This window comes from Trichoderma citrinoviride (assembly GCF_003025115.1).
Source record: "Trichoderma citrinoviride strain TUCIM 6016 unplaced genomic scaffold BBK36scaffold_8, whole genome shotgun sequence".
NCBI lineage: Eukaryota > Fungi > Ascomycota > Sordariomycetes > Hypocreales > Hypocreaceae > Trichoderma > Trichoderma citrinoviride.
The window spans coordinates 962,652-986,756 of NW_020194716.1; the positions used below are offsets into that span (position 1 = coordinate 962,652).

General features: G+C 55.4%; 6 protein-coding genes across 6 annotated transcripts; 4 read left to right on the forward strand and 2 right to left on the reverse strand.

Annotated features, from left to right (window-relative positions):
• Positions 1 to 240: 240 nt before the first annotated feature.
• Positions 241 to 4,653, forward strand: BBK36DRAFT_1202757 (ABC-transporter; the record flags this gene model as incomplete). The annotated part of the gene is made up of 5 exons (XM_024897235.1): positions 241 to 770; positions 829 to 1,482; positions 1,540 to 2,377; positions 2,414 to 2,635; positions 2,705 to 4,653. Exons 1-5 carry the CDS (start codon positions 252 to 254, stop codon positions 4,651 to 4,653), a joined length of 4,182 nt encoding a protein of 1,393 aa, XP_024749123.1. The 5' UTR covers positions 241 to 251.
• Positions 4,654 to 5,297: 644 nt separating this feature from the next.
• Positions 5,298 to 9,189, reverse strand: BBK36DRAFT_1120037 (cation transporting ATPase; the record flags this gene model as incomplete). The annotated part of the gene is made up of 2 exons (XM_024890649.1): positions 5,298 to 6,551; positions 6,616 to 9,189. The coding sequence occupies 2 exons, from the start codon at positions 9,187 to 9,189 to the stop codon at positions 5,298 to 5,300; spliced, it is 3,828 nt and encodes a 1,275-aa protein (XP_024749124.1).
• Positions 9,190 to 12,192: 3,003 nt separating this feature from the next.
• On the forward strand, positions 12,193 to 13,760 carry BBK36DRAFT_1141742 (NUP-domain-containing protein; the record flags this gene model as incomplete). Its single annotated transcript, XM_024893475.1, has 4 exons — positions 12,193 to 12,309; positions 12,392 to 13,172; positions 13,337 to 13,654; positions 13,726 to 13,760. The coding sequence occupies 4 exons, from the start codon at positions 12,193 to 12,195 to the stop codon at positions 13,758 to 13,760; spliced, it is 1,251 nt and encodes a 416-aa protein (XP_024749125.1).
• An 82-nt stretch (positions 13,761 to 13,842) lies between these two features.
• BBK36DRAFT_1135565 (kinase-like protein) lies at positions 13,843 to 16,456 on the reverse strand. The gene is made up of 4 exons (XM_024892686.1): positions 16,348 to 16,456; positions 14,821 to 16,286; positions 14,030 to 14,692; positions 13,843 to 13,875 (listed from the first exon to the last, which is right to left on the reverse strand). Exons 1-3 carry the CDS (start codon positions 16,392 to 16,394, stop codon positions 14,037 to 14,039), a joined length of 2,169 nt encoding a protein of 722 aa, XP_024749126.1. The 5' UTR covers positions 16,395 to 16,456; the 3' UTR covers positions 13,843 to 13,875; positions 14,030 to 14,036.
• A 606-nt stretch (positions 16,457 to 17,062) lies between these two features.
• On the forward strand, positions 17,063 to 18,103 carry BBK36DRAFT_1120877 (transcription factor; the record flags this gene model as incomplete). Its single annotated transcript, XM_024890753.1, has 1 exon — positions 17,063 to 18,103. The coding sequence occupies one exon, from the start codon at positions 17,063 to 17,065 to the stop codon at positions 18,101 to 18,103; it is 1,041 nt and encodes a 346-aa protein (XP_024749127.1).
• Positions 18,104 to 22,000: 3,897 nt separating this feature from the next.
• On the forward strand, positions 22,001 to 23,946 carry BBK36DRAFT_1202788 (MFS general substrate transporter; the record flags this gene model as incomplete). The annotated part of the gene is made up of 5 exons (XM_024897236.1): positions 22,001 to 22,038; positions 22,225 to 22,358; positions 22,476 to 22,658; positions 22,737 to 23,605; positions 23,698 to 23,946. 5 exons carry the CDS (start codon positions 22,001 to 22,003, stop codon positions 23,944 to 23,946), a joined length of 1,473 nt encoding a protein of 490 aa, XP_024749128.1.
• Between the last annotated feature and the right edge of the window lie 159 nt (positions 23,947 to 24,105).

Consider the following 24,105-nt stretch of genomic DNA (forward strand, 5'->3'; position numbering starts at 1 on the left):
AACAATGGCGCCTTCAAGCTTCACTTCCCCACAACGATGCCGACTCTCTGCATTGTCCTCATACAGGCTGATCCATGTTGGATCATCTTCTCATCTTCAAGTCACTTCATGGCGACAGACAAATCCATCTCTATTGGCTCTGAAAATCATGGCTTTTTTACTTTCCCTTCGTGATATCTCCAACCTCTTCGCCTTCCTTGTGCCAAGGATCCAATGCTTCTCTATCCAGCTGCTCCCGAGACCTCCATGTGATGGCTTCAAAAGATAAAGAGACGGCGTTTGCACCGGTCTCGACGATCAATTCGACACTTTTACTTGATGCTAATCCCTCCAGCACTTCTCAAGCCACCGAATCCAAGTCTAAGCCCCAACGCTCCTCTTTCAAGCACCTCTTCTCCTTTACGAGATGGAATCACACGGCGTCGCTACTTGCGGCTCTGGTTGCGTCTGCCGCATTTGCCTCGGTCAAATCAGTTCTATCTGTGGTCTTGGGCAAAATCTTCGACGCTGTCTCCGACTTTGGGGCTGGCCATGGTTCTGGCAGTGAGACTCTGAGCAACGTAGCTCGCTGGGCTCTGGTCCTGCTGGGCATGGGGGCTGCCAATTGGCTCGCAACTACGGCACTCCTATTGCTATGGGTCATTTTCGGCGAACTGCAAGCCAACTGTGCTCGAAAAGAAATCTTTGAAAGTCTGTTGTCCAAGGAGATGTCATGGTACGACTCGTTAGACCAGGGCATCTCTAGTCTGCTGGTCAGAATACAGACGCAAGTTTACGACCCTCCATGCTGTCAAGCGCAAGAGCAGATGCTAACTGCAAAGTAGTCAGACTCGGGAGCTTCAACTGGCGACGTCTCAGGTTCTCGGATTGCTGGTCACAGATCTGATTGTTTCCATCGCTTCGCTCGCTATCGCCTTGTCTTATTCCTGGAAGCTCACTCTGGTTCTCGTCGCAACCCTACCAATTTCCATGGTCGTCATGTCGCTGGCAACTCACCGGCTGGACCCGGCAATCCAAGCTCAGAAGCATCATCAAGAGACCGCGTCAAAGTTTGCTACCTCTTCTATAAAAGCAATCGAGATTGTCAAAATCTTCAACGGAGTCGATCGTGAGCTCGGGCAGTATTACGAGGCAACCAAGCTGGCTAGCAACCAATATCTCGTCCAAGCCAAGTGCAATTGCTTTCAGATGGGCTATGTCGCCTTCTGGGTCATTGGCATGTTCGTCGCGGCCTTCTGGTACGGCACCATCCTCGTCGACCAAGGACTGAGCCCTGGCCATGTCATCACTACCTTTTTCGCAACCCTTTCGGCATTCCAGGGAGTCGAGGCTTTACTCCCACACTGGCTGGTTCTGTCAAAAGGCATGTCAGCAGGGTCATTCCTTTCATCCTTATCGAACAAGCGTGATGACGAGGCGGCCAATACGGAAAGGGGCCAGATCCGGCCGGAGGCCTGTGTCGGAAAGGTGGACTTGGTTGATGTTTGTATAATCTAGTGCCAACTTCCTGTTATGAATACTGACGATAGTCTCCCGCAGGTCACATTCGCCTATCCGTCGAATCCCACAAAGACGGTCCTCAATAGATCATCCTTGTCCTTCTTGCCAGGCCAGCTCACCTTTATTGTGGGAAGAAGCGGATCTGGGAAGAGCACCATCGGAAATCTTATTGCCCAATTCTACAATCCTTCGTCGGGGATTGTCTGCTTAGATGGGCATCCCTTGACGACTCTGGATGCCGATTGGGTTCGATCCAATGTTACTCTCATTCAGCAGTTGAGCGTCTTGTTTGACAATAGTGTCTTCAACAATGTTGCCATTAGCCTCGGCGACCCGGAAAAGGTATCTAAAGAAGATGTTGCATCTGCTTGCGAATTTGCATTACTACAGTCCACAATTAGCAGCCTTCCCGAAGGTATCGAAACACGCATCGGTCCAACTGGAATTCAGCTGAGTGGGGGCCAAATACAGAGACTTGCACTTGCTCGGGCAAGAGTTCGAGATCCGACTGTCCTGATTCTTGATGAAGTGACGAGCAGTCTGGATCAGATTAACCGGGGCCTGGTGATTGATGCTATCAGGGAGTGGCGCCGAGAAAAAACCACCATCATCATCACACATGATATTGATCAAGTCGAAGATGAAGACTATGTCTACGTCATGGAGAACGCTTCTCTGGTGCAACAAGGGTTACGGAAAGAGCTGGACACGCTTTCATCGGGGCCATTCGCAACTTTATCTCGCCTGGCTCCCGTCGAAGCAAGGTCTGCTATACCGATTCAGATGGAACGAACCGCACATGGTTTGCTCAGCTCGACCAGCCGTAGAACCTCGGCGATGTCCGAACTCTCCCATAACAAGACACAATCCATAACGAGTTTTCCGCTTAAAGAGCTCAACAGCGACATGGCAGACCCTGCCCGGAAACGGTTCTCTCAGTATAAGGCGCTGGGAGCTGGCACAGCGGTTGCCTTGGAAATGAGGAAGAAGCAGATATGGGAAGGCTCCGATGTCGAAGGAGAGCCCAGGAAACCTGGCAGATTCGGATCTTTTTGCGAAGCTGAGAAGAGAAAGTCTTCCAACTCCACTGACGAGTTACTGGAATCACCTCGCAGATGCAGTGCCCCGGAGCCTGGTCGCACGCCTTCTCCAGACAGCGACTACTACAAGATAGATCTCTTTGACGATTCAGGATACAACACAGATGACCTATTCTATGTCTTTGGCAAAGCGGAACGCCGAGAGGATATCCCTGGCCTGCGCCTCGCTGCCGGCCGTGAACCCCCAACCATGGACGAGGAGATCATCAGGAACAACGGAACCTCCAAGCCGAGCACCCTGCTATCCACACTAGGTACTGTTTGGCCAACTCTCACGGCATCCGATCGAGCAATTTTTATCACCGGGATCGTGGTGTGCATCATCAGTGCTGCGGCAACGCCCATGTTTTCATTCTGTCTCTCACAGCTGTTCGGGGTGCTGTGGCTTCCAGACAACAGGGCGGCTGAAGCGAAGAAGTGGGCATTGTATCTGATGGCTACAGGAATCCTTGATGGTACTTCCACTGCTTTTGGCCACTACATGCTCGAGAGAACCGGCCAGTCTTGGGTGACTGCTCTTCGCTTGGAGGCTCTGAAGAAAATCCTGCAGCAGCCCAAGTCGTGGTTTGACAAGGAAGCGAACTCGGCTAGTCGAATCAATGAATGTCTTGACAGGGACTCGGAAGAGACGCGAAACATTGTCGGGCGATTCATTCCCCTCTTCATTAGTGCTTTTGGCATGATCTCGATATCTGTGATATGGGCGCTTACAGTATCCTGGAAGCTCACACTTGTCGCCCTCTCACCCTTGCCCCTGATCGCGGGAGCCGTCAAGGGATACGCCGTTCTCAGCGAAAAGTGGGAAACGAGATGCAACCAGGGGGCGACAGATGCCGGCGCGCTTCTCAATGAGACCTTTGTCAACATCCGTGTCGTGCGAGCACTGAACCTTGAGAAATATTTCAGTGCAAAGTACCAGAAACTGATTACGCATGTCCTCGGCCTGGGTAAGCGGAGGGCAGGTTATACTTGCGGATTGTTTGGGCTATACGAGTCCATGAGCTTCCCCATGACGGCGCTGGTGTTCTATTATGCTACGGTGCTACTGACTCGCAGTGACGGCGTGACTCTCACGCAGATGCTGCAGGTCATCAACCTGCTGCTGTTCAGTATCGGCATGTCGGCCGGTGCTTTGGATGGCATGCCTCAGCTGACAATGGCCCAAGCAACCGCGGTACGGCTGCTAGGTTACGTGACGATGCCCATCGAACCCGAAGAAGAAGGCCAAGGAAGAACAAAGATCTCGAACCCTTTGCCCATTCAGCTCAGGGACGTGGAATTTGCGTACTCCCAGTCTCCCAACGCGCAAGTTCTCCGCGGAATATCCTTTGACATTACGCCCGGGAGCTGCACCGCCGTCGTCGGCTCCTCCGGCTCTGGCAAATCCACCCTTATATCCCTCCTCATGGGTCTCTACCGCCCTTCAAACGACACAGCATCCTCGCTCACATACGCCGGCGTCCCTTCTTCCGCCCTCAACACGCACCATCTCCGCTCCCACATGGCCTACGTCTCGCAAACGCCGCACCTCTTCCCCACCTCCATCACCGAGAACATCGCCTACGGCCTCCCCCCCTCCTCCCCCCTCCGCAACAACACCCACGCCGCCGCCAAAGCAGCCGGCATCCACGACTTCATCGTCTCCCTGCCCCAGGGGTACGCCACCCCCATCGGCGAAGGCGGCATCGCTCTTTCAGGGGGCCAGGCGCAGCGCCTGAGCATCGCCCGCGCGCTTGTCCGCCAGCCGCGGCTCTTGGTCCTGGATGAGCCGACGAGCGCGCTCGACGCGGAGTGTTCGGGAATGATTAGGGGGACGATTTCAGAGCTCGTGGCTAGGGCGAGGACGACGACGACGACGACGGAGCCGGAGGGGGAGATGGCGATTGTCATGGTTACGCACACGCCTGAGATGATGCGGATATGCGACAACATCGTTGTGATTGATGGGGGCGTGAAAGTGGAGGAGGGGAGCTACGAGGAGCTGATGAAGGCGAGGGGCTCGTTCAGACATCTTGTTAGTAAGGGGGATTGGCATGGCGGGGAGAAGTCTTGATTTTGAACTTGCTTCCCCTTACCTTTTTCAATGCCAAATTATTTACGTTCCCATTTCAACGCATAAGGCGATTTAGCTAGACAGAATGAATGCATGTAGTCAAAATATCAAGTCAGGATATATTATATTCTTGGAATCCGTGAAATAACATCGTGTACACTCTTGATAAACGTTGACATCCCGATAACCTCTATTGACATCCCCCAATGCCAATGTGTAACACACCCAGAATATGTATATATATATATATCGTCCTTTCATGAGAACTTTCCTTTCCAACCTCATCCTTCCCATTTCAATCGTAAATCTAGAACGTAACAGGGGGGAGAGAGAAAGACATTATATGTATTCCGGAGTAGCATATAGCAATGCAATTCGCCCATTTCCAACGTCCGTTTGCCAAGACATGTATATATGTATGGGTGTGTAATAGTGTATGCCTATGATCGTTTCGCCGGCGCCGGTTGATTCAAGCTCATTGAGCAGCAAAAAAAGGGGGAAAATAAGAAGATGCGTCAAATCATAACCCCTCAGTTCAACATGACCAAGGGAAGGATTAAGTGAAAAAAAAAAAAAAAAAAAAAAACCGAGAGCAAAACGGTGTAAAAGCCCAATGTGTAAGAGGGCGGGCAGTCCACAACCTTTCATCGCCTCTTCGACCTGAGCAACCCCTCCCAAGAGATCCAGTCCCGTCGATTCGGCTGCTGCTGCTGTCTGGTTCTAGCAGGAGCCGGTCGCCTCGGCTCAACCCAGGTAGCCCGAGCAGGCACCGTAGGCCTGCGAACCGATGATCTGCTGATGGAGCCGCGGGCATCGCCCCTCTTGGTCCTGATAAAGTATCGGAGGATATACGGGTCTTGACTTGGCGGAATGTTCAAGTCTGACCGTGGTGTGAGGATTGGATCGTTCTTCAGCGTGCGTGGGTGAATCTCGAACATCTCCTTGTCCGCCAGTCGGCCCAGTTTCGCGGCGTCAATCAGCGCTTGCAGGTCAATCTCCATCTTTTCGGACATGGAAGCTGTTGCAGAGTTTTCAAGTACACTACTGCTTCCGTTGTCGTTGATGGTAGGTTGTGACTCGGTGTCTGAAGTGATTCGGTTTGCCGACGAGTCCTTCTGGTGGACCAAAGTGTTGCTGGATAAAACGGCCGAGGTGTCTACAGATCCCAGCTCTTCTTGAGAGGCATCACCGGGCCTCGCTTCTCTTCTGGCAAAAATCAACGCCCAGATATTCCGAATTGGAGTAGTGATGAAAAGGAAGAGCTTCTTCACGAGGCGGAACAACTCCAAGACCAACCCATCAGGCACTTGACGGATGAGGGCACCGAGCGGAATCGTCAGGCTGCCAAACAAGAGGCTCCATCCCCACTGAGCTCCCGTCAACGGCTTCGTATCAAAAGCTTCGCCTCCCTTAAAGATGATGAGGAACTGGCCGAGGATCGTCAGAAGCTGTACGCCAATGAACCACGGATTCTTGAGAATCCCTTGGTACCAGATATCTAATTTGTTGTCCACTCGCCGGCAGTTGTGCTGGTTGAAGAACTGCATCCAAACATAAATGTTGAACACAAGCGTCTGCAGCTTTTCGATTTCATGCTCAGTGCCCGGATTAAATAGATCCCAGCCCACATAGTGCACTAAAAACACAACCAACAGCTGGTAAATGGATTGACCGGCGATCATCTTCCACATGGTGATGCTCACAATCGGCGTATTGCGAGGCTCGGGTTTCCGCATCAGGAAATCCGGTGAGGGATGGTCGGTAGCAAACGCGAGAGAGGCGAAGATGTCCATGATGAGGTTGATCCAGAGTAGCTGTACAACGGTGAATATCGAATCACCAATGAGTTCTGATATGATTGTGGTGATGCCTGCGGTGATGTTGATGGTAAATTGAAACTGCAAGATGGTCAGCCGTGACCTTGAATAGAGGCTCAGAGATCAACAAGGAGTATGCTCTTACCTGAATAAACTTCTTGACGGCATCGTTGACTGTCCGGCCCCAGCTCAGGGCCCTGACTATGGATGCAAAGTTGTCGTCAAGAAGAATGATGGAAGCAGCTTCCTTGGCCACCTCGGTGCCCTGCAGACCCATGGCAAAGCCGACATCAGCCGCCTTGAGAGCAAGCGCATCATTTGTTCCGTCGCCAGTGACGGCCACCGTCTCCCTCATCTCTCGCAGGCGTGTTACGAGCAGCAGCTTATCCTCGGGACTGGACCTCGCCAGCACCTGCAGGCGGGGGATGATGGCATCACGCTGTGAGGGCGTCAGCCTCCTGAAAGTTGCCCCGTCCATGGCAACGCCGCCAGGGGTGTATATGCCACATTCTGCTGCTATAGCCTTTGCAGTGAGGAAGTTGTCGCCAGTGACCATGCGCACGAAGACGCCGGCATCTTGACACTTGCGGACGGAGCCAACGACTTCCGGCCGAAGCGGATCGCGAATCCCAAAGAAGCCGATGAAGACCATGCCCGAAGCTAGCCATTCCAGGTTGATAGAGGCCGGATCGTCGTCTGGGTGCTCGAATACCTCGTTCTCGTCAAAGTCGCGGAAGCTGATAGCAACCGGGCGAAGCATGTTGACCGCATAGTCGTGGATCGTTTTGCGAAAGCTCGCCCTGTCCGGTTCCTCGAGCCGGGCAATGGTGACTTGGTACGTCGGGTCGGACACTATAAAGGCACAGTACTCAAACACTATTTCAGCAGCTCCTTTAACCAACAGCCGGTATCTGCCGTTGGGCAGCTTGAGCAAGACGGCCATCCATTTCCGCGCAGAATCAAACGGAAGCATGGTAACGACCGGGGTGTTGGCTCGTTCTTCCCCGAGCCTTCCCATGCCCAAGTGATCTCGACCAAATTTGAGCAGAGCCGTCTCGGTGCTGGATCCAACGAACTCGGCTCCTGCAGAGTCATCTCTCTCAAAGGCGGTGGAATTGAGGGCTATGCTTTCCTTGATCAACCTCTCGACTTGAGGAGAGACGGTCGACATGAATTGCCTGGCCGAGGGAAGCTTCACCACCGAAGAGGAACCACTGGAGCTCGCACCAGTAACGGGGATCTCGAACTCCTCGAAGCCGCTTTCAAGCCCGACGCGGCCGGCAACCACGGCCATCTTGTTCTGGGTCAGAGTACCTGTTTTGTCCGAGCAGATGGACGTGGCATTGCCCATGATCTCACACGACCGAATAAGACGAACGAGGTTGTGGTCCTTGAGCATTCTCGTGGTTGCAAACGCAAGGGCGATGGTGACGTTGAGCGCCAGGCCCTCTGGAACGGTGATGACTACGATAGTGACGGCAAGCATGACGATATGAAGAAAGGCCTCGGCCTTCTGGGTTGGCCGGGCATGCTTGTACTGAGGAAGTCGAACGAGGAACCGGATAAAGAGGATGAAAAAGTAGACGGCGCCAGCAACGGCACCAAACAGGATGAGCTGCTTACCCAGCCTGCCCAGTTTCGCCTGGAGAGGCGTCTCCTCCACGTCCTCTCGCAACGACATGAGCGTCATCCCGTGGTTCGAGTATTCTCCAACTGAAAGGACCAGAAAGCGGCCAACGCCGCGACAGACTGTGGTGCCGCTGAAGATGAAGGGATCTGGTTGGACAGCTCGAGAGCGACTGCGGTCCGTCGAAGCCGTCTTGCGGACCAGCTGAGTCTCCCCCGTGATGGACGACTCATCGATGTATAAGCTGGACCCCTCGATCAGCACACCGTCGGCGGCCACGACCTCGCCGGCCTCGATATGCAGGACGTCCCCCACCATGACATCGTATATAGAAATCTGCTGGATCCTGCCGGAGCGGAGGACCGTCACTTCACGCTGCTGCTGTCGCTCGTTAAGCTTCTCGAACCGGTGGTTCTTTTGCCAGTCGGTGGCGGCGCTGGCAAGGACGATGACGACGATGGCGGCCACCACCGTCACCCCGTCTACCCACTCGATGTTCGATGTGTCCTCGTCGGCTGTGAGAGACTGGTAAAGGCCGATGGCAAGGGATATACAGGCCGAGACGGTAAGCAGGATAATGAGCTTGTCGTTGAAGGCAATCCACATGAGCTTGAGAAACGACTTTTGCCGGCGTCGAGGCAGTCGGTTGGCGCCAAAGATGCGTCTCCTATCGACGAACTGATGATGTGCTTCGCTTCTCGGGAAAGCCAAGCCTGGAACAGCGACCGGCTCCTCAACGGGGGAGAGAACCGGCTGACGATGCTCACGAGCCGCGGCAACGGCCTCGTCGAAAGTGATTGTGCCATCGAGATTGGCCTCGTCAGCGCTGAGACCCGCGCCAATGTCCGTCCGCAGACCCAGGACAAGGCCGCTGAGCCCGCCAAAGGCCTCAAGAGCTGCAAGACTCCTCTGCTTCAGCAGCCTGTGCAACTGCGACGGGGTGAAGGCGAAGTTGTTTGCCGGCAGCGGCCCCTCCGCCTCGAGCTCGGCGACCAGCTGCGTCGCCTGCTTGCCGGCCTCGGCATCGACATCGACATTGACATGGTCATGGTGGCGCGTCGGCGAGACGGGCGTGATGAGTTCGTCGTCCATGTGCGGGAGCCCAGATGGCAGGGCCGGGTTCCTCCGAGGGCATCTCTTGACGCTGTTGTCGGCAGCGGGGAGTTGCGAATCCCATGTGATGGCGATGGGGACCGCCAGCAATAATAAATGGTGACCCCAGGCCCTGCTGTCTCTTTTTTCTTCGAGGTCCGCCCCGGGATCCACCCTCTGATGAGGCAGGCGACGCCATGGGGGGGATTTACAGCGCTCCACGCTGCGGCGCCGGGGCCGGGCAGGCCGCCACAGGGAGCTAAGCCCGCTGGAGCTTAGGCGAGTCAGGCGCTGCGAAGCCACTAAGCAGCTTAAGCCGCCACTGAGTGACAGATGCCAAGCCGCTGCTGGAGTGAGGCTGCAAGGATTCAGATTGACGAACCTCCAGCGATGGGGATCATTCATGCTTCTCTCCATCTCTCGCCATTCCTATTACCATCTCAATACCCTGTCGTCCTCCTAACCACGGAATTACAGCGCCCTGCAGCTTCCAGGATCTTCCTTCGTCAGAAGCATCCCGCAGCATCGAGATGGCCAACAAACTGTGACATCGAACGACAGGAGAGGGCCGCGTCTTCGGCTGCCGGCTCTCTCCACTCGGGCACGTCAACCGCGAAAGGAACTCCATACACAAGCAGTCCCTCTTGATCTTGGCAGGCCCGTTCTCAGCCAATCCATCGAGGACAAAAGTCGGGTCTCGCAGTCAATGGCCACTCAGCCCAATCAAAGATGCTGCGGCTTGACTGCCCTGCGAATCCTTCCGAGAGTCCTGTCGATACTTATCTCGGCGAGTGTCAATCATCAAAGACTCCATACATATAGTATCAGATGACGACGATTGTCTAGACGATAGCAAGCCCTACGAACAGGTTCGCGGAGTCGATCTGAAATGGAGCCAGACAATCGAGCTATTTGGCCCCCAATCGGCTTCGGCTTGTTTAGCATCAGCGAGACGGCTTCTTCCACATTGCCGGCGGCCCTCGGCCACAATCGTATCGACAAAGGCGTTCTCACGCAGTCCAAGCCATCTTTCGAACGACACTCGTGGTGTTTCCATTGGGTCCTTTCGTGCAGAGTGAGTGCCGGTACCACCGGTTCTCGTGGAGTCATCCGAGCCACTGGGGAGACAGCAGGCAGGCCGTTCCACACTCTTGGCCGGGATAGACTTTCGCAACTCCACATGTCTGTTCTGCTAATATGGAGTACTCCATACAGACTCCCGAGTAGCGACTTGTGATCACTCGAGCCTTGCAGTGCCCCATCGGTCTGAATGAAAGAAGGCGCAAAGCCGTCAGCCCGCCGCGGCGTGGCTTGCCATTAGGGCCGCCCACCAGGGAGACCCGGATTTCTGGCGCCTTTGTCTTTCGACAGCGACGCCTCGATACGATTGGATCCTCCCGCCGATCGAGCACATCAATGTTGAGCTAACGACACCAACTACACCAAAACGCCATCCCGCTGGGCCAATTGTCCGAAGCTCCGCGCGTTTCTATCAGGAGCAGCTTGTTCCATTGTGTTGGGACAGTCGAGGACGAAGGGGAAAGAAAGAGGAAGATGAGAAAGACGCAAAATCTTGAAGTCGCTCGACAGCCTTTGTTCCCTGGTTTCAACAGCTAGAAATCACAGTGCATGGACCAACAGAAGCCAATATGGATCATCCCGGGTCACTCCATAGGGGAATCACGACACCACAGCCAAGCTGCTTGGCGCTTACACAGCCCTCCGCACATCTCCGAGGCACAGCGCCCAGCCCGAAAACGGGCAGATGAGCATGTCATCATGCCTCGCCGTGTGGGAGACGAGAAGATGCGGAAGACACCGGAGCTCTCCTTTTGAGAATATACATGTCGCAGCAAACCCAGCCCGCAAAGGCATTGTTATGAGGCTTCCCAAAGGGCCAGTAACATCAACGCTCTGCCACGCTGACGGGCGGTCTGGGCGCGCAATTGCATATGCCGTTCACCACAGCAGTCTCCGAATACCGAGCACAGTGGACATCCTCCGCGGGGAGCCAATGAGAGTAGCCGTGTCCTGTCGATTGCGGCCTCTCGCTGGATCTCAATCGCTTCTCCCCCGAGACAGTCGCTAGATCACGCCCCCATATGGTTACACAGCACAATGGCAACGAACAAAGAGCCCCGACTCCCATCTCCCAGCTTCTCACGATTGCAGCCGGCTCTGCATTGCGGCAGCCGCTTATCTGTAGAGCATGTTGATTTCCCGGGTTTGCTTTCCAACAGGCGCTGTCGCAGAGTCACTGACCGGCTTCAGCTGAGACGTGATGGTCTTATGGTCTCTCTTCGGCGGCTGATCCGAGCCAAACTTTGGCTGTTGTCTGCATTTCTATCATTCTAGGCGTCTTCAGCTGGTCATTGTGAGCAGCTTCGTCTACAGGTCCTTATCTTGGTTAAGCAAGCTTCCTAGACTGAGACTGATCTACGGGTAAAGATGCTCTGTTTGCTCGCACGTCTCATCACACTCACTGTGAAGAGGAGTCTTAACGCTATCTACATGGAGTTCCAGGCAAACAGCGCTACAGACATGATTCAAGCAAAGAAGTAAGTGGCCAGGCAGCAAAATTGCACCCCGAACCGCTCTTGGAAGATACAACACTGCACAGAGGCAGCATACCTTCGGCTGCCCTTCCTATGCATGTTTCAAAAGCATCGACCTTGTTTCAGTCATTCTCGGTAGAATGCTGCCAAACCAGATGAGCCGTCCATCATGATCCGGGCCCTCGGGACTTGCCCCCAGCCTGGGTGGTGAACAATGGAGCTGTTGGAAACAAAAGCAAGCCGAGTGAAGCTCGCGGATATCGGCATTACACAAGACACGGCATCTTCATATCACTGCTGCTGAAGTCGAAGCTTATTCACTATGAGTCTGACTTTAAGCTTCAAAGTCTAAAGTATAAGTCCATGCCGTCCGATATCCCGCCCGGCTTTATGGATGGGCTTGTGCTTCTCCAACTCAGGCATCGACCGGGTTGCTTACGCTGTCACGATGTTTCTCACGTTGTGCCCGGCCATGGTTCTCACAGCGACGGCCTTTGTTCTGGCTGCCAATGCCCAGCCTCCTGCCGCTGATATAATATCACCAAAGGTGATGATTGTATCTATGGTATGTAGTCTCCGCGTTTTAGCCCTGTCATTCACGGTCCAAATCCATCTCTAGTCCTTCTCAACTAACAGTATATGCTCAGTTCGAGCCTGAAGCCCAGGTATGGTACAATAACTTTCCCCAGTCCGGCCTGGGAACCCTCACGTCGCAAGCCATCGCCACTCCGGGCCTCTCCATGCTCTTCCCGCGGGTTTTTTGTACGGAAACAGGCAGCGTCTGCCAGCTGACCGTCAGCGAGGGCGAAATCAACTCGGCCGTCTCCATGACCGCCCTCGTCCTCTCCGGCAGCTTCAACTTGACGCAGACGTACTTTCTCCTTGCCGGTATCGCAGGTGTCAATCCTCGGTACGCGACCATTGGCAGCGCGGCATTTGCTCGGTATGCCGTCCAGGTTGCTCTCCAATACGAAATCGACTCTCGATCTCTGCCTGACGACTGGCTCACGGGCTACATCCCCTATGGCCGCGCCCATCCCTTTGAATATCCTTGCATCACATACGGCACCGAAGTCTTTGAGCTCAACACGGACCTGCGTGACGCCGCTCATGCCTTTGCCCAACGGGCGCAGCTCCGAGACGACCGCGAGCCGCAAAGATACCGTCTCCTGTACTCAGACATGGGCTCGTCGTACAGCACGGCCGTGATGCCCCCCAGCGTGGTCAAGTGTGACAGCGCCACGAGCGACGTCTACTACTCAGGAGGCCGGCTTGCCCAAGCGTTTGAGAACACGACGGCCCTGTGGACCAATGGGACGGGCGTGTATTGCATGAGCGCGCAGGAGGACAATGCGACGCTGGAGGTGCTGGTGCGGGCGGCGATTGAGGGGCTGGTTGATTTCAGTCGTGTCATTGCCATGCGGACAGGTGAGTCTACTGTTGCCCCTTTATATCAACTTCCACATAGACCTCGCCACGTACCAAGATGTATTCCTACCTACACTTGCACGTGTAGGTAGCATCAGCACATAAATCTTTCGTCTACATTACCAGGATCATATAGCAACCCCCCCACCTAACTCACAGCACAGGCTCCAACTTTGACCGTCCTCCCCCCTCCCGCTCCGACTGGGAACACCTCACGCACACAGACCAGAACGGGTTCCACATCGCCATCGCCAACCTCTACGCCGCGGGCATCGAAGTCGTCCGCGGCATCCTCGACGACTGGGACTGCACCTTTGCGCGGGGCATCGCGCCCTCAAACTACATTGGCGACATCTTTGGCAGTTTGGGCGGGCAACCCGATTTCGGATTTGGCAGCATTACAGGTGGGAGGAGGCTCAATCCTGCTGCTGCCGAGTCGTCTTTAAGAGGAGGAGAGAGTGTGGGTAATTGGACGCAGAGTGGTGAGTCTTTGGCTAGTGTTGAGATGGCAAGGAGGAGGAGGTTTGGGGTAAAGGGGGCGATGAAAATGTAGGGCTTGCCAGCGCTGTCTGTGCCATGCCCCCGTAGTCTTGAGGTTCCGTGAGCGGCTTCCAATGGTCGCCTCGAGGTCTGTGGATCTTTCTGAATGTTTTTCAATCTCTTGTTGGAGTATATGGATATCTCATTTGTTGGCTAAATCTATTGTGTCCGGTAGTCGGCAATCAGTTTCACATCAAACCTACCCATCGTGCTTTTTTGTGCCCATGTTCACTCACTTTGTCCTTTTTCCCTCTGTTACAATTACAAGTTATGAATGAGATGATCCCTGTTCGAGACGGGATCAAAAAAAAAGGAATAAAAGTTTTACCAGCCATCCCACTCATCACGCGGAACAGCAACGCAAAGCGCCTCCCGGCGAGCAGCCTCCCAGACGACAGCCAGATGCAGCACCAGGAACAAGAGCCTCGTCCCCACGCCCGTCTGGCGGAACAGGCTCGTCGCCAGCTCGCCGTGGCTCGGGCGCCGCCGACCAAGCGCGACATTGCCGGTGGTGCGGATGGTGGCGACGGAGGAGGAGGCGGCGCTGTTGCGCTCGCTCGTCGGGAGCCCCAGGTCCAGCACGGCGAGCAGCACCAGGGGCCCGCCGACCTCGAGCGTGGTCATGTAGGGCCAGCATGGCCGGACCAGGGTGGCGAGCTTGACGAGGAACAAGCCGAGGCGGCCGAGGTACTTTACGGTGTCTGGGGTGACGCCTGTGACGGCGCAGAAGCGCATCAGGAAAAGGCCTGCTCCATGCGGTATCGCGGAGAACTGCTGCGGAGGCGGTGCGAGGAGGAGGGGCCCTCCTTCAACAGGATGCGCGTGGCCGTTGGCTTGTAGGGTAGAGTTTCTCTGGTCCACTGGCTCAAGGGCATGCGGGTCATGGCTACGGCTTTTGACTATCGCGTTGGAGGGCTCCGGGTCGGCATGGACGAGGCCAGAATCGTCTTGCAAGAGGTCGTCGTCCCGGGGGACGGCAGCTGGCCACGTGGCGGCGGCGGCGGCATCACTCTGAGGCACGCTAAGGCTGCGGGAGTGATAGCCACGTCTGGGATCTGTTGTACTATAAGATCAAGTGCTGTCAGGAATGCGGGTTAGATAGACTTACCTGGCGTCGGCGTGCTGGGCCCGGCTGGTGAGTCCAGGTTCTGGACCCTGCTTCCTCGCAGCCCAGCAACGGCTGGGCTCGCGCTGCGGTCTTTGGTCATTCCGTCAAAGTAGGCTTCGCTCTTCATGGCGTTCAAAACCTCGTTGGCGCTGGGTCTCTCGGCGGGATCGAGCGCAAGCAGCTTCTTGAGCAGCATGTAGAGCTTCGAGGGCAGATCCGGCCGCTCGCGCCGCTCATCTTGGAAGCCCGTCCAGTCAGCAATCTCGGCTCTGAGCTGGTCGACGTCTTCCAGCTCCTCCTGAACGGCGTTTGCAGATTCATAGGGGAGCCTGCCAAAGCACATGAAGTAGAGGATCATTCCGAGGGAGAAGATGTCGGACTTGGTGGTAAAGTTTCCATAATGGCCCGTCTCGTCCAGGCGAAGAACCTCGGGCGCGCAGTACGAGATGGTGCCCGTCGTGCCAGTCGATTTCCTCACCACATGCTCCGGCTGGACTTCGCCAAAGTCGCTGATGAGACAGCGCAACTTGCCGCCCTCTCGGTGCAAGAGGCAGTTGCTCGGCTTGAGGTCTCGATGGATGTAGTTTGCCGAATGCAGATATGCCACGCCGGACGTGATATCCTTGAACAGGGAGTAAATCTCTTCCACGGGCAGCCTAGCCTTGTCCGAAAGGCTGTCCCGAGACACATCAATCTGACCTCGCGAGCGCCGGCGAATACGCTCCTTGAGCTCCTCCTTGGTCACCTCCTTTGGCATATTGCCAAGCACATATTGGTGAAGGTCGCCTCCGTTGCAGTACTGTTGGAGAATGAAGGCGCAGGCCACGCTGGGCCCAAACATGGTCAACTTGACATCCTCCAACCAGACATGTCGATACGAAACAAGGTTGACATGAGAGAGCTTGGCAAGGAGCTCAACCTCGATCAGCACCTTTTCGAGCCACGCATGGTCATCGCCAACGGGAACTCGCTTGCAGGCAAAGTGGCCCAGGTGGCAGCCGTCAATCTCATGCCGCACCAGCAGCACCACTCCCTTGCCGCCCTTGCCCAGGACCTTCTCCTCCACAAAGAACGTCTTGAAATAGTTGGGACTGAAGGCCTCCCTTTTTATCCTGCTTCCTTCGGACTGCGGCACGCCCGGCGTGCTGGAGACAAACTCGGCTTCGTCGTCTACAGAGGGCGACGTGCGCGCTGACGAGCCGCGCGCACTCGGCGGAGGCCTGAACAGGCGGCGGATGAGGCTCGACGGTGTGTGTTCGGCGGGGTTCGACTCGACGCTTCCGGCGCGAAGCATGCGAAAGTAGCCCGGGTCGACGTACGGGTTGGGATCGACGTCATACTGGTGGTCGAAGGGGCGCTCCGTCGGCGACCCCAGCGGGCGGTGGCATGTCGGGCATTCGGGATGGCCACGGATCTCCAGCCGCTGCGAGCTGGTGTCGCGGACTACAATGGCATTGCGATGTCGTCTGCCGGCATCTGCTGTCAGCAATTCGGTGCAGGTCCAGGGTCCAAGAGGGAGCAACTCACAGTACAATCTCGCGGCCCTCCTGAGGCTGGTATGGGATCAACGACATAGCGACAGGGTGCGGATGTCTGTCGTGAGGAAGAGCGCCAGCATGGCGAAGCTGCAGGGAGGGCAATTTGTAGCAAAAGCGATTGAAGGCGAATGGTGGAAAGTTGGAGAAGCTTCTGGGATCGTGGGATTTGATGAAATTGGGAGGTGGCGTGGCTACAGGGGATTGAGTCGAGATGCCTCGAGAGAGGTCGAGGGCAGCTCTGCCAGTGGCGACGTAATTGATGGGTCGGCAGCTGGTTTAGTGGGTGTGATTAGTGGGCGCTCCACTGAACCTGACAGGCTGCAGCAGCCCCGCATCGCTAATCCGAACGTTGCAGATGCTCCAGCTGTCACTCTCTGATGAAGGTTATCGTGATGAATGGGCACCTCGGCTACAGTGCTGGCACCTACATGTGCCTTACATACTTACCTACCGAACCATAAAACATTGCATGCTTGCTGTCCATCGCTAATAGTTCACTCCGTTACCGTCATGCGCAGACCATGCAGGCTGATCGATCTCGCCGTCCATGAACCACGGCTGAGTTGTCATCAGTTCCTTCAGGTTAGCATGGCCCTATCGGAGGCTCCCCACGGCTTCCCTGCCCGCGTCTTGTCGGACCTGACCACACTCGCCCTCTCTCCACGTCGCGTACATGTACCATCATGACCTTTTCCTGATTCGCCATGGACCTCCGGCAAGCATGTGATCGATGCCATGACAAGAAGCTCCGGTGTCCCAGATCGCCGGGCTCGCCCTGCTGCAGCCGCTGCGCAAAGGCCAACGTCGCCTGTGTCTTTAGTCCGCCAACGAGGCCATTCCGCCATTACGAGCCCTTGAACCACAGTCATGACCGCAGTCACAGCCACAATCACAATCACAATAGCCAAGGCATCAGCTTTGACTGGCTCGATCTCATGAGCTTGGAGCAGCCGCAGGGGCAGCAGCAGCAGCAGCAGGAGCAAGGCCGGCATCGGCAGGCTCAACCACCGGCCCAAACCCTCTCCGAACGGCTCGCAAGCCTCCTGTCTGCCCTTGATCGCATGCTCCAAGCCGTCCCCTCATCTCTCGACATGCACCACGTCCCAAGGCAGCATCTGAGAGAATACGCCGACACCGTGGGGACCAATTTCGACCTGCAGTCCACCCTCGACAGCCTCCTCCACCACGCCCAGGACCTCGCCTCTCTCTATCCCGAGGCCGCATCCGCCTCGTTCAACAAGCGCACAACTGCCGCCGAGTGCGACGCCCTCTGCACCGTTCCGGACTGTATACACCAGGATCGCACTTCCTTGCACACGACGCCGCTACCCAAGCTGGACCACGCGCTGCTGAACCTCGTCGTGGCGTGCCATCTCCGTCTGCTCGACGTCATGGACACTCTTGCAGAGCATGGCCGGATGTGTGCCTTTATGGTGGCAACTCTGCCGCCAGACTACGACCCCAAGTTTGAGGTTCCCGAAATACGCGTTGGCTCTTTCGTCGCACCTACAAATACGGCTGCCTCAATGTTGCTTTCTGTTCTCGTGGAGCTTCAAACGGTGCTAGTGACGAGAGTCAAGGACGTGGTGGCCATGGTTGACCAGCTGAGGGAGGACCCGAGAGCAGCGAGAGAGGCAAAGGTGGTTCATTTGCAATGCGAGATTCTTCAGGAACGAGCTGAGTCTACGCTCGGGGAGTTGTCCAGATTCAGGGACGGGCTGGTAAGTGCCAGACTGCTGAGATGAGCCTCTCGGTTGGATGTCAGCGGCGAAGGTGACTACTATAAGACTTCCACGTTGGACACAAGGGGCGTTCTACCCATTTACACTCGAAGATGACGTGTAATCAATCTGAATACAGAAAAAGGGCGACAACGTTGATGCAAGACTGGGTTGTTGCCTCACAGCGCTTGTATTTATGCCATGGGATTGCGAAACCAGCCAAATGCATGTCTCAGAATCATCAAATCAAGCGAGCTCGACACTTCGGCCGCCCCCTTTGCTTCGTACAGATCACTTATCCAAAGGATACCATTCGTCAGACACCATCCATTAGCAAAGCGAACATGCTGAGACCATTGATAGAGACGTGATCAAGACTTGAAGCTGTGCCACCCTCTTTCGCACTTTCAGTTGCTCCGGCGCGGAAGTCCACCTCGTCCGAAGAAAGACGCAGATTGGGCGACTCCCATTGAACGAACGGGTAGTGTGATACCTACCTTACCTTGTCCTCCACACGTCGTGTTGCGTGCAACAGAGCAATTTGGCCAACGCCGTTGTCCGTTTCTGTCAAACTCCGCGGTGCTGCCATGACTTGTATGAGATGGGTGCTGTTGGTCAAAGAAAAGACTCGACGTGCTTCCTGGGCATGCGAAGGGATGTTGAACGGCACGGACGGGCATCGTCATACACAAGCACGGAGTACGACTTGAACGCATTTACTCCGTACGAAATACGACCTTGATTCTTATACTCGTTTTCAACGAGTACCGCAGCTTCTGTTGTATGTCATGATGGTCTTACTACACAGCAAGTACTGCCCCGGCTGTCATAGTAGAGCCCACATGCACGTTCTCACAATAGCCGATTCGAAGCATTCATCAAGGGATGGCGGTCTTTCAACTCGCAATCTCTATATATAGCACGGATAACACGCAACGACGCAGTGTCTCACCAGAAGACTGGCCGCCATCACGGGCCTCACCGGCATGTGATCAACAGCGAGCTGAAAAAACCCGAATAAAGACCTGCGGCTCGAGATCGGCGTGGCTTGTCAAACGAGATTGATGCCTCTGCTGCAACGCACATGTCCGCCCTTGAAGAAACAAAGAACAAAGAGGGCAAAATTCTCTGCCAGGTGGTGTCAGGGCGTGGCTACTACATGTACATAAGGTAAGATAGCTACATACATGCACTTGTGGCTCCGTCCCCGGTGAGACAAGCCGTGCCGTGACATGGGACGCACGAGCAATACTATCAACGATACACCGACTCGGCCAATCGCTGCAGTTGAAGGCAGAATGTCTCGGAGAGATAATATTCATCATGTCCGCTTTCTCACACGTTGGGCCTGTTCAAACTGCAAGCCGAAGAGAAACTCCCACGGCCTCGTGCTGCCCCGATAGTACTATGAGCAAATCCCATCCACCCCCCGTCCATCAAGAGTACAGTACTAAGGGTTAGTGGTAGACAAGCGGATAGCATGAACTTGTTGGTTGGTAGCTTCATGTATGTTCCTAGTCCTACCACCACTCGCAAACGGAGATTCCAGAACCCTAGAGCCAACATGCTCGATTCAGACTTGTATGCACATTCCGGATCATGTGTGCCCGCTCATTGGGCGCAGAAAGGAAGGTCCAAGGAAGGGCAGCCGATGATGTGCATGACGCGCGAGTTTTCATGTTACTACTAGTACCTGAGCATTCGATTCTCGCTCCTCGGCTTTTCAGCAGGCGGCTGTTGGAAAGCACAAAAGGTCCCCAGACATGCATGGTTGCGTCTTCCTACAGGAACCTAGAGGACTTGTACTTACTTATAGTAGATAGTAGTACCAAGGTATCTGCATCTTGCTGTGGACTTGGGTAGACCGCTCGAAGAAGTGCCAAGCTGTGAGAACCGGGAATCTGGCCGTGACATACTATCAGATTGCGATTGTTCAAGGGCAGGGAGTCCCTTGTTCCTTGGAGCACGCCAAGAAGCTGCTGGCACCTACTCGTAGACGAGATGCAGGGCGGGACTATTCAGACGTCCAGGTTGCCGATATCCAAGCAGCAACATCTAGTAAACAAGACCTCCGTGTCATCCATCTGCTTCATCTACACCACCTCTTCGGCTCATCTCGTCCACCGCCCAAAGTGACTCGCTTCCCTGCGTCACCCCAAAGCCCTCCTCCCAACAAGCGCCCCCCTCCCCATGTCCAAAAGCACGGAGCCTGTACACCAGCTGCTGACAGGGAAGCAGCCCACCCTCGTGAGTAGTAGTAGTACCTAGTACATGTAGTAGTAGTAGTAGTACTTTATAAGGTACCGGCTCCACCCCGCCGAAGCCATCGACAACCCCGGACTGGGGTTTACGGCACTAACAAGATGTGCTGGTACTAATTGGCCCTCAACTGGAAGCACGTTGCCCCCTAATTACATCTCTTCTCCCTTCGTAGAGTCAGTACCGGCATTGGAGGCCCAAATTCCGTGTATGCCTTTCCCAGTCATCTTCAGAATCTTCAAGCATGTACAAGTACTCCAGTACTTGCTGGCATGCCACCCTCGAGAGATCGGCAGCCGTGCATGAAGGCCGGTGAAAGGAACAGAGACATGGAGACACTTCTACTAAGACACCGGCGCTGATGGGAGCGGCCGACTTTGAGATCGGGGCGAAGAGAGTCGGCTGCGCTACCACAATTCCCGCCCTGCTAAGTCTTCTCTATGGAGCACGAGATGGAGGTAATAAGCGTAAGGTATGGCAGCTCTGTGTAGTGCAGAGTGCCTCCCGACAAACTTGCCATCCATCCGAGAGGAGAATAGATACGGAGTATTTGTTACTACGGCAATACATGTATGTAGTATGGGGAAATATGGTGCGTGGAGAGGGCATCTGGCAACGATTCAATCAAGTGCCGATGCGACTTTGAGCCCTGGCTCTCTCTCCCCCCCTGGTCGAGATCCGCATTCTCGTGGCTTGCGTCTCCGCTAGTTGCCGCTTTCTGACTCTCTCTTGTCTTGCCTTGTACGAATAAACGACGAGGTCAAATCCTCGTACTCACATCTTGACCTAAGGTAGTCATGCTAGCCATTAGTCTCGTACTTTTCAAACGACCCTGTCGATGAGAGCCATGCTTTCTGTTTGCTATGTATACCGCAATCTGAGTCCCTCCACCCCCTCTCCGTCTCTTTCTCCAGGCTTGCTTCTTTTCTCCTCCTTCTTCCTACTCTTCTTACACTCATTGATATCGACCTCTTTCAACCTCTCCTTCTTCCCTATCCCCTCACTCCATACGACGCTCTGCACCCTCACATGAGCGCCCTTTGCTTCATACACGAGCTCATACTCACCCAGGACATGCACCGCTGAAGAGGAACCGCAGCCCATAGCCCCGGCATTGGCGTTGGCCTCACAGCCACGGCAGGACTCTGCTCACTCACTCACTCACTCACCCTCCGACTTTTGCTTCAGCTTCTGCTGGGCAAATTAACATAAGAGAGCCAGTGCTGCCTATTAGGCTTAGCGTTCAGAGGTATGTATGGGAAGAAGCTCAACTTTAGCCCCCTCTGAAAAGCCATTCGAGTTCCATGCATAATACCGATCCCGCACCGCTTATACCCGATCCAACGTTCCTTGCAAACGCCCAATGACCTTGCCTGCCGTCCCCCTTTGAGAATCGAAACCAATGCAGGATTACACGGGAACAAACAAAAAAGAAAAGAAAAGAAAAGAAAAGAGACAAAAATAGAGTGAAGAAGCATCAAACAGTAGTAGATTTGACGGGATTGGAATGGGATCATGGACTTACATCTCATGCGGCAACTCTCTCTTTCAACTACTACCCGCACTTACACCCACACAACACCTTGAATATCATCTTCATCAACATCAAACCATGCCGCTAACCTAACGAGGAAAAAAAAAAGAACACGACAGTCGGCCACAATGGCCTCCTCCAACTCATCCACAGAGTCTCAATCTCAGTCCACCCACTCCATATCACCGCTGCACGACAAACTCGACCTCGAGCCCACGGCCACTGCCATCTCCAGAGACGCCCGCTCCTCCTCCTCCTCCTCCTCCTCCTCCTCCGGCTCATCACCCCCACACGATCCCGCGGCAGTCGACCCCGAGAAGCAAGTCCACCTGGTGCAAGATGCACACTCCAGCGACGACGACGACAACCTCGTGTGGTGGGACGGCGACGACGACCCCGAGAACCCGTACAACTGGCCCGCGTGGAAGAAGATCCTCAATAGCGCCCTCATCAGCGCTCTCTCCTTCATCACCCCCTTGGCTTCATGTAAGAGCAAAACACTATCTCAACACCCCAGTTCCCCAGCAGAAAAAGAGGCTGAAAACTCAATCCACTCCCCCCAACCTTTGCTAAACATGTAAAACTGACCTTTTGTTCTGGCAGCCATGTTCGCCCCCGGTGTCCCCGACCTCATGCAGGAATTCCACAGCACGAGCCAGGAACTCGCCGCCTTCTGCGTCTCCGTCTACGTCCTGGGCTTCGCAGCCGGGCCCATGCTCTTCGCGCCGCTCTCCGAGCTCTACGGCCGCTCCATCATCTACAACATTACCAATGTTGGTTTCATCGGTAAGTCCTCGTCGTCTCTACGAGCGCGCCCAGGCAAATATCAAGAAGACAACTGACAAAGGCCCCCCCTCCCCAAAGTCTTCGTCATCGCCTGCGCCAAAGCCCCCTCCATGACAACCCTCATCATCTTCCGCTTCCTCAGCGGCATCTTCGGCTCCTGCCCCATCACCAACGGCGGCGGCTCCATCACCGACATGATCCGCCAGGACCGCCGCGGCGCCGCCATGGCCTGCTTCGCCATCGGCCCGCTCCTCGGCCCCGTCGTCGGCCCCGTCGTCGGCGGCTTCATCACCGCCGCCCTCGGCTGGCGCTGGGTCTTTTACATCATGGCCATGCTCGGCGGCGCCCTCGCCCTGGCCCACGCCCTCTGCGCCCGCGAGACGTACGCCGCCGTCCTGCTCCGCCGCAAGGCCGACCGCCTGCGCAGGGCCACCGGCAACCCCCTCCTGCGCTCCGGCCTCGACCCGGGCCTCTCCCGCGCCGCCTACCTCCGGCGCGGCATCCTCCGGCCCTTCAAGATGCTCGTCCTCTCCCCGATCAGCATCATCTGCGGCGTCTACGTCGGCGTCGTCTACGCCTACCTCTACCTCCTCTTCACCAGCCTCACGCCGCTCTTCATGGACATCTACCACTTCAGGACCAGCTACGCGGGGCTCACCTTCCTGGGCATCGGCTTCGGCAGCATGATCGGCGTCGCCTTCTTCTCCCTCACCAGCGACCGCAACATCAAGCGCAAGGCCGCCGAGGAGGCCCTGGCCGCCGAGGCAGAGGGCCGCGCCCCCGAGGGCATGAAGCCCGAGTACCGCCTCTCGCCGCTCATGGTCGGCGCCGTCGTTCTCCCCATCGGCTTCTTCATCTACGGATGGACGGCCGAGTACAAAGTCCACTGGATCGCGCCCATCATTGGCACCGTCGTCATCGGCATAGGCGACCTCATCGTCTACATGGTAGGAAACCCCCCTCCCCCTTTCCCCCCCCTTGATCAAACTCACAAAGCGAGAACCACCCAAGAACTAACAAGATGCTTCCAACACGCCAGTCCCTCCAGATGTACCTCGTCGACACCTTCACCGTCTACGCAGCCTCCGCCCTCGCCGCCAACGCCGTCATCCGCTCCATCGCCGGCGCCGTCCTGCCCCTCGCCGGCCTGCCCATGTACAACCGCCTGGGCATGGGCTGGGGCAACAGCATCCTCGGCTTCATCGGCGTCGCGCTCTCGCCCGTCGCCTGGCTTTTTCTCAAGCACGGGGAGAGGCTGCGGAAGAGGTTTGAGATTAAGAACCTATAAGGCAGTTCTGCTCTCTCCCTCTCTATCTCTCTCTCTCTCTCTCTTCATCTCTCATCTCTCTCTCGTATCTTCGCTTCTCTTATGTTTTGATGCAACGTTGGACTCTGATTAGATGTTGCTTGAATGACTGATACTTATCCTGCTTGATATTCTTGAGCT

Coding starts and splice junctions, on each gene's coding strand:
- BBK36DRAFT_1135565 (XM_024892686.1), bottom strand. CDS start 16,394: ATGTCGTTGATCCCATACCAGCCTCAGGAGGGCCGCGAGATTGTACT. Junction 16,287..16,347: donor GAGGGCCGCGAGATTGTACT/GTGAGTTGCTCC, acceptor AGATGCCGGCAG/ACGACATCGCAATGCCATTG. Junction 14,693..14,820: donor GCCCAGCACGCCGACGCCAG/GTAAGTCTATCT, acceptor CCACGTGGCCAG/CTGCCGTCCCCCGGGACGAC.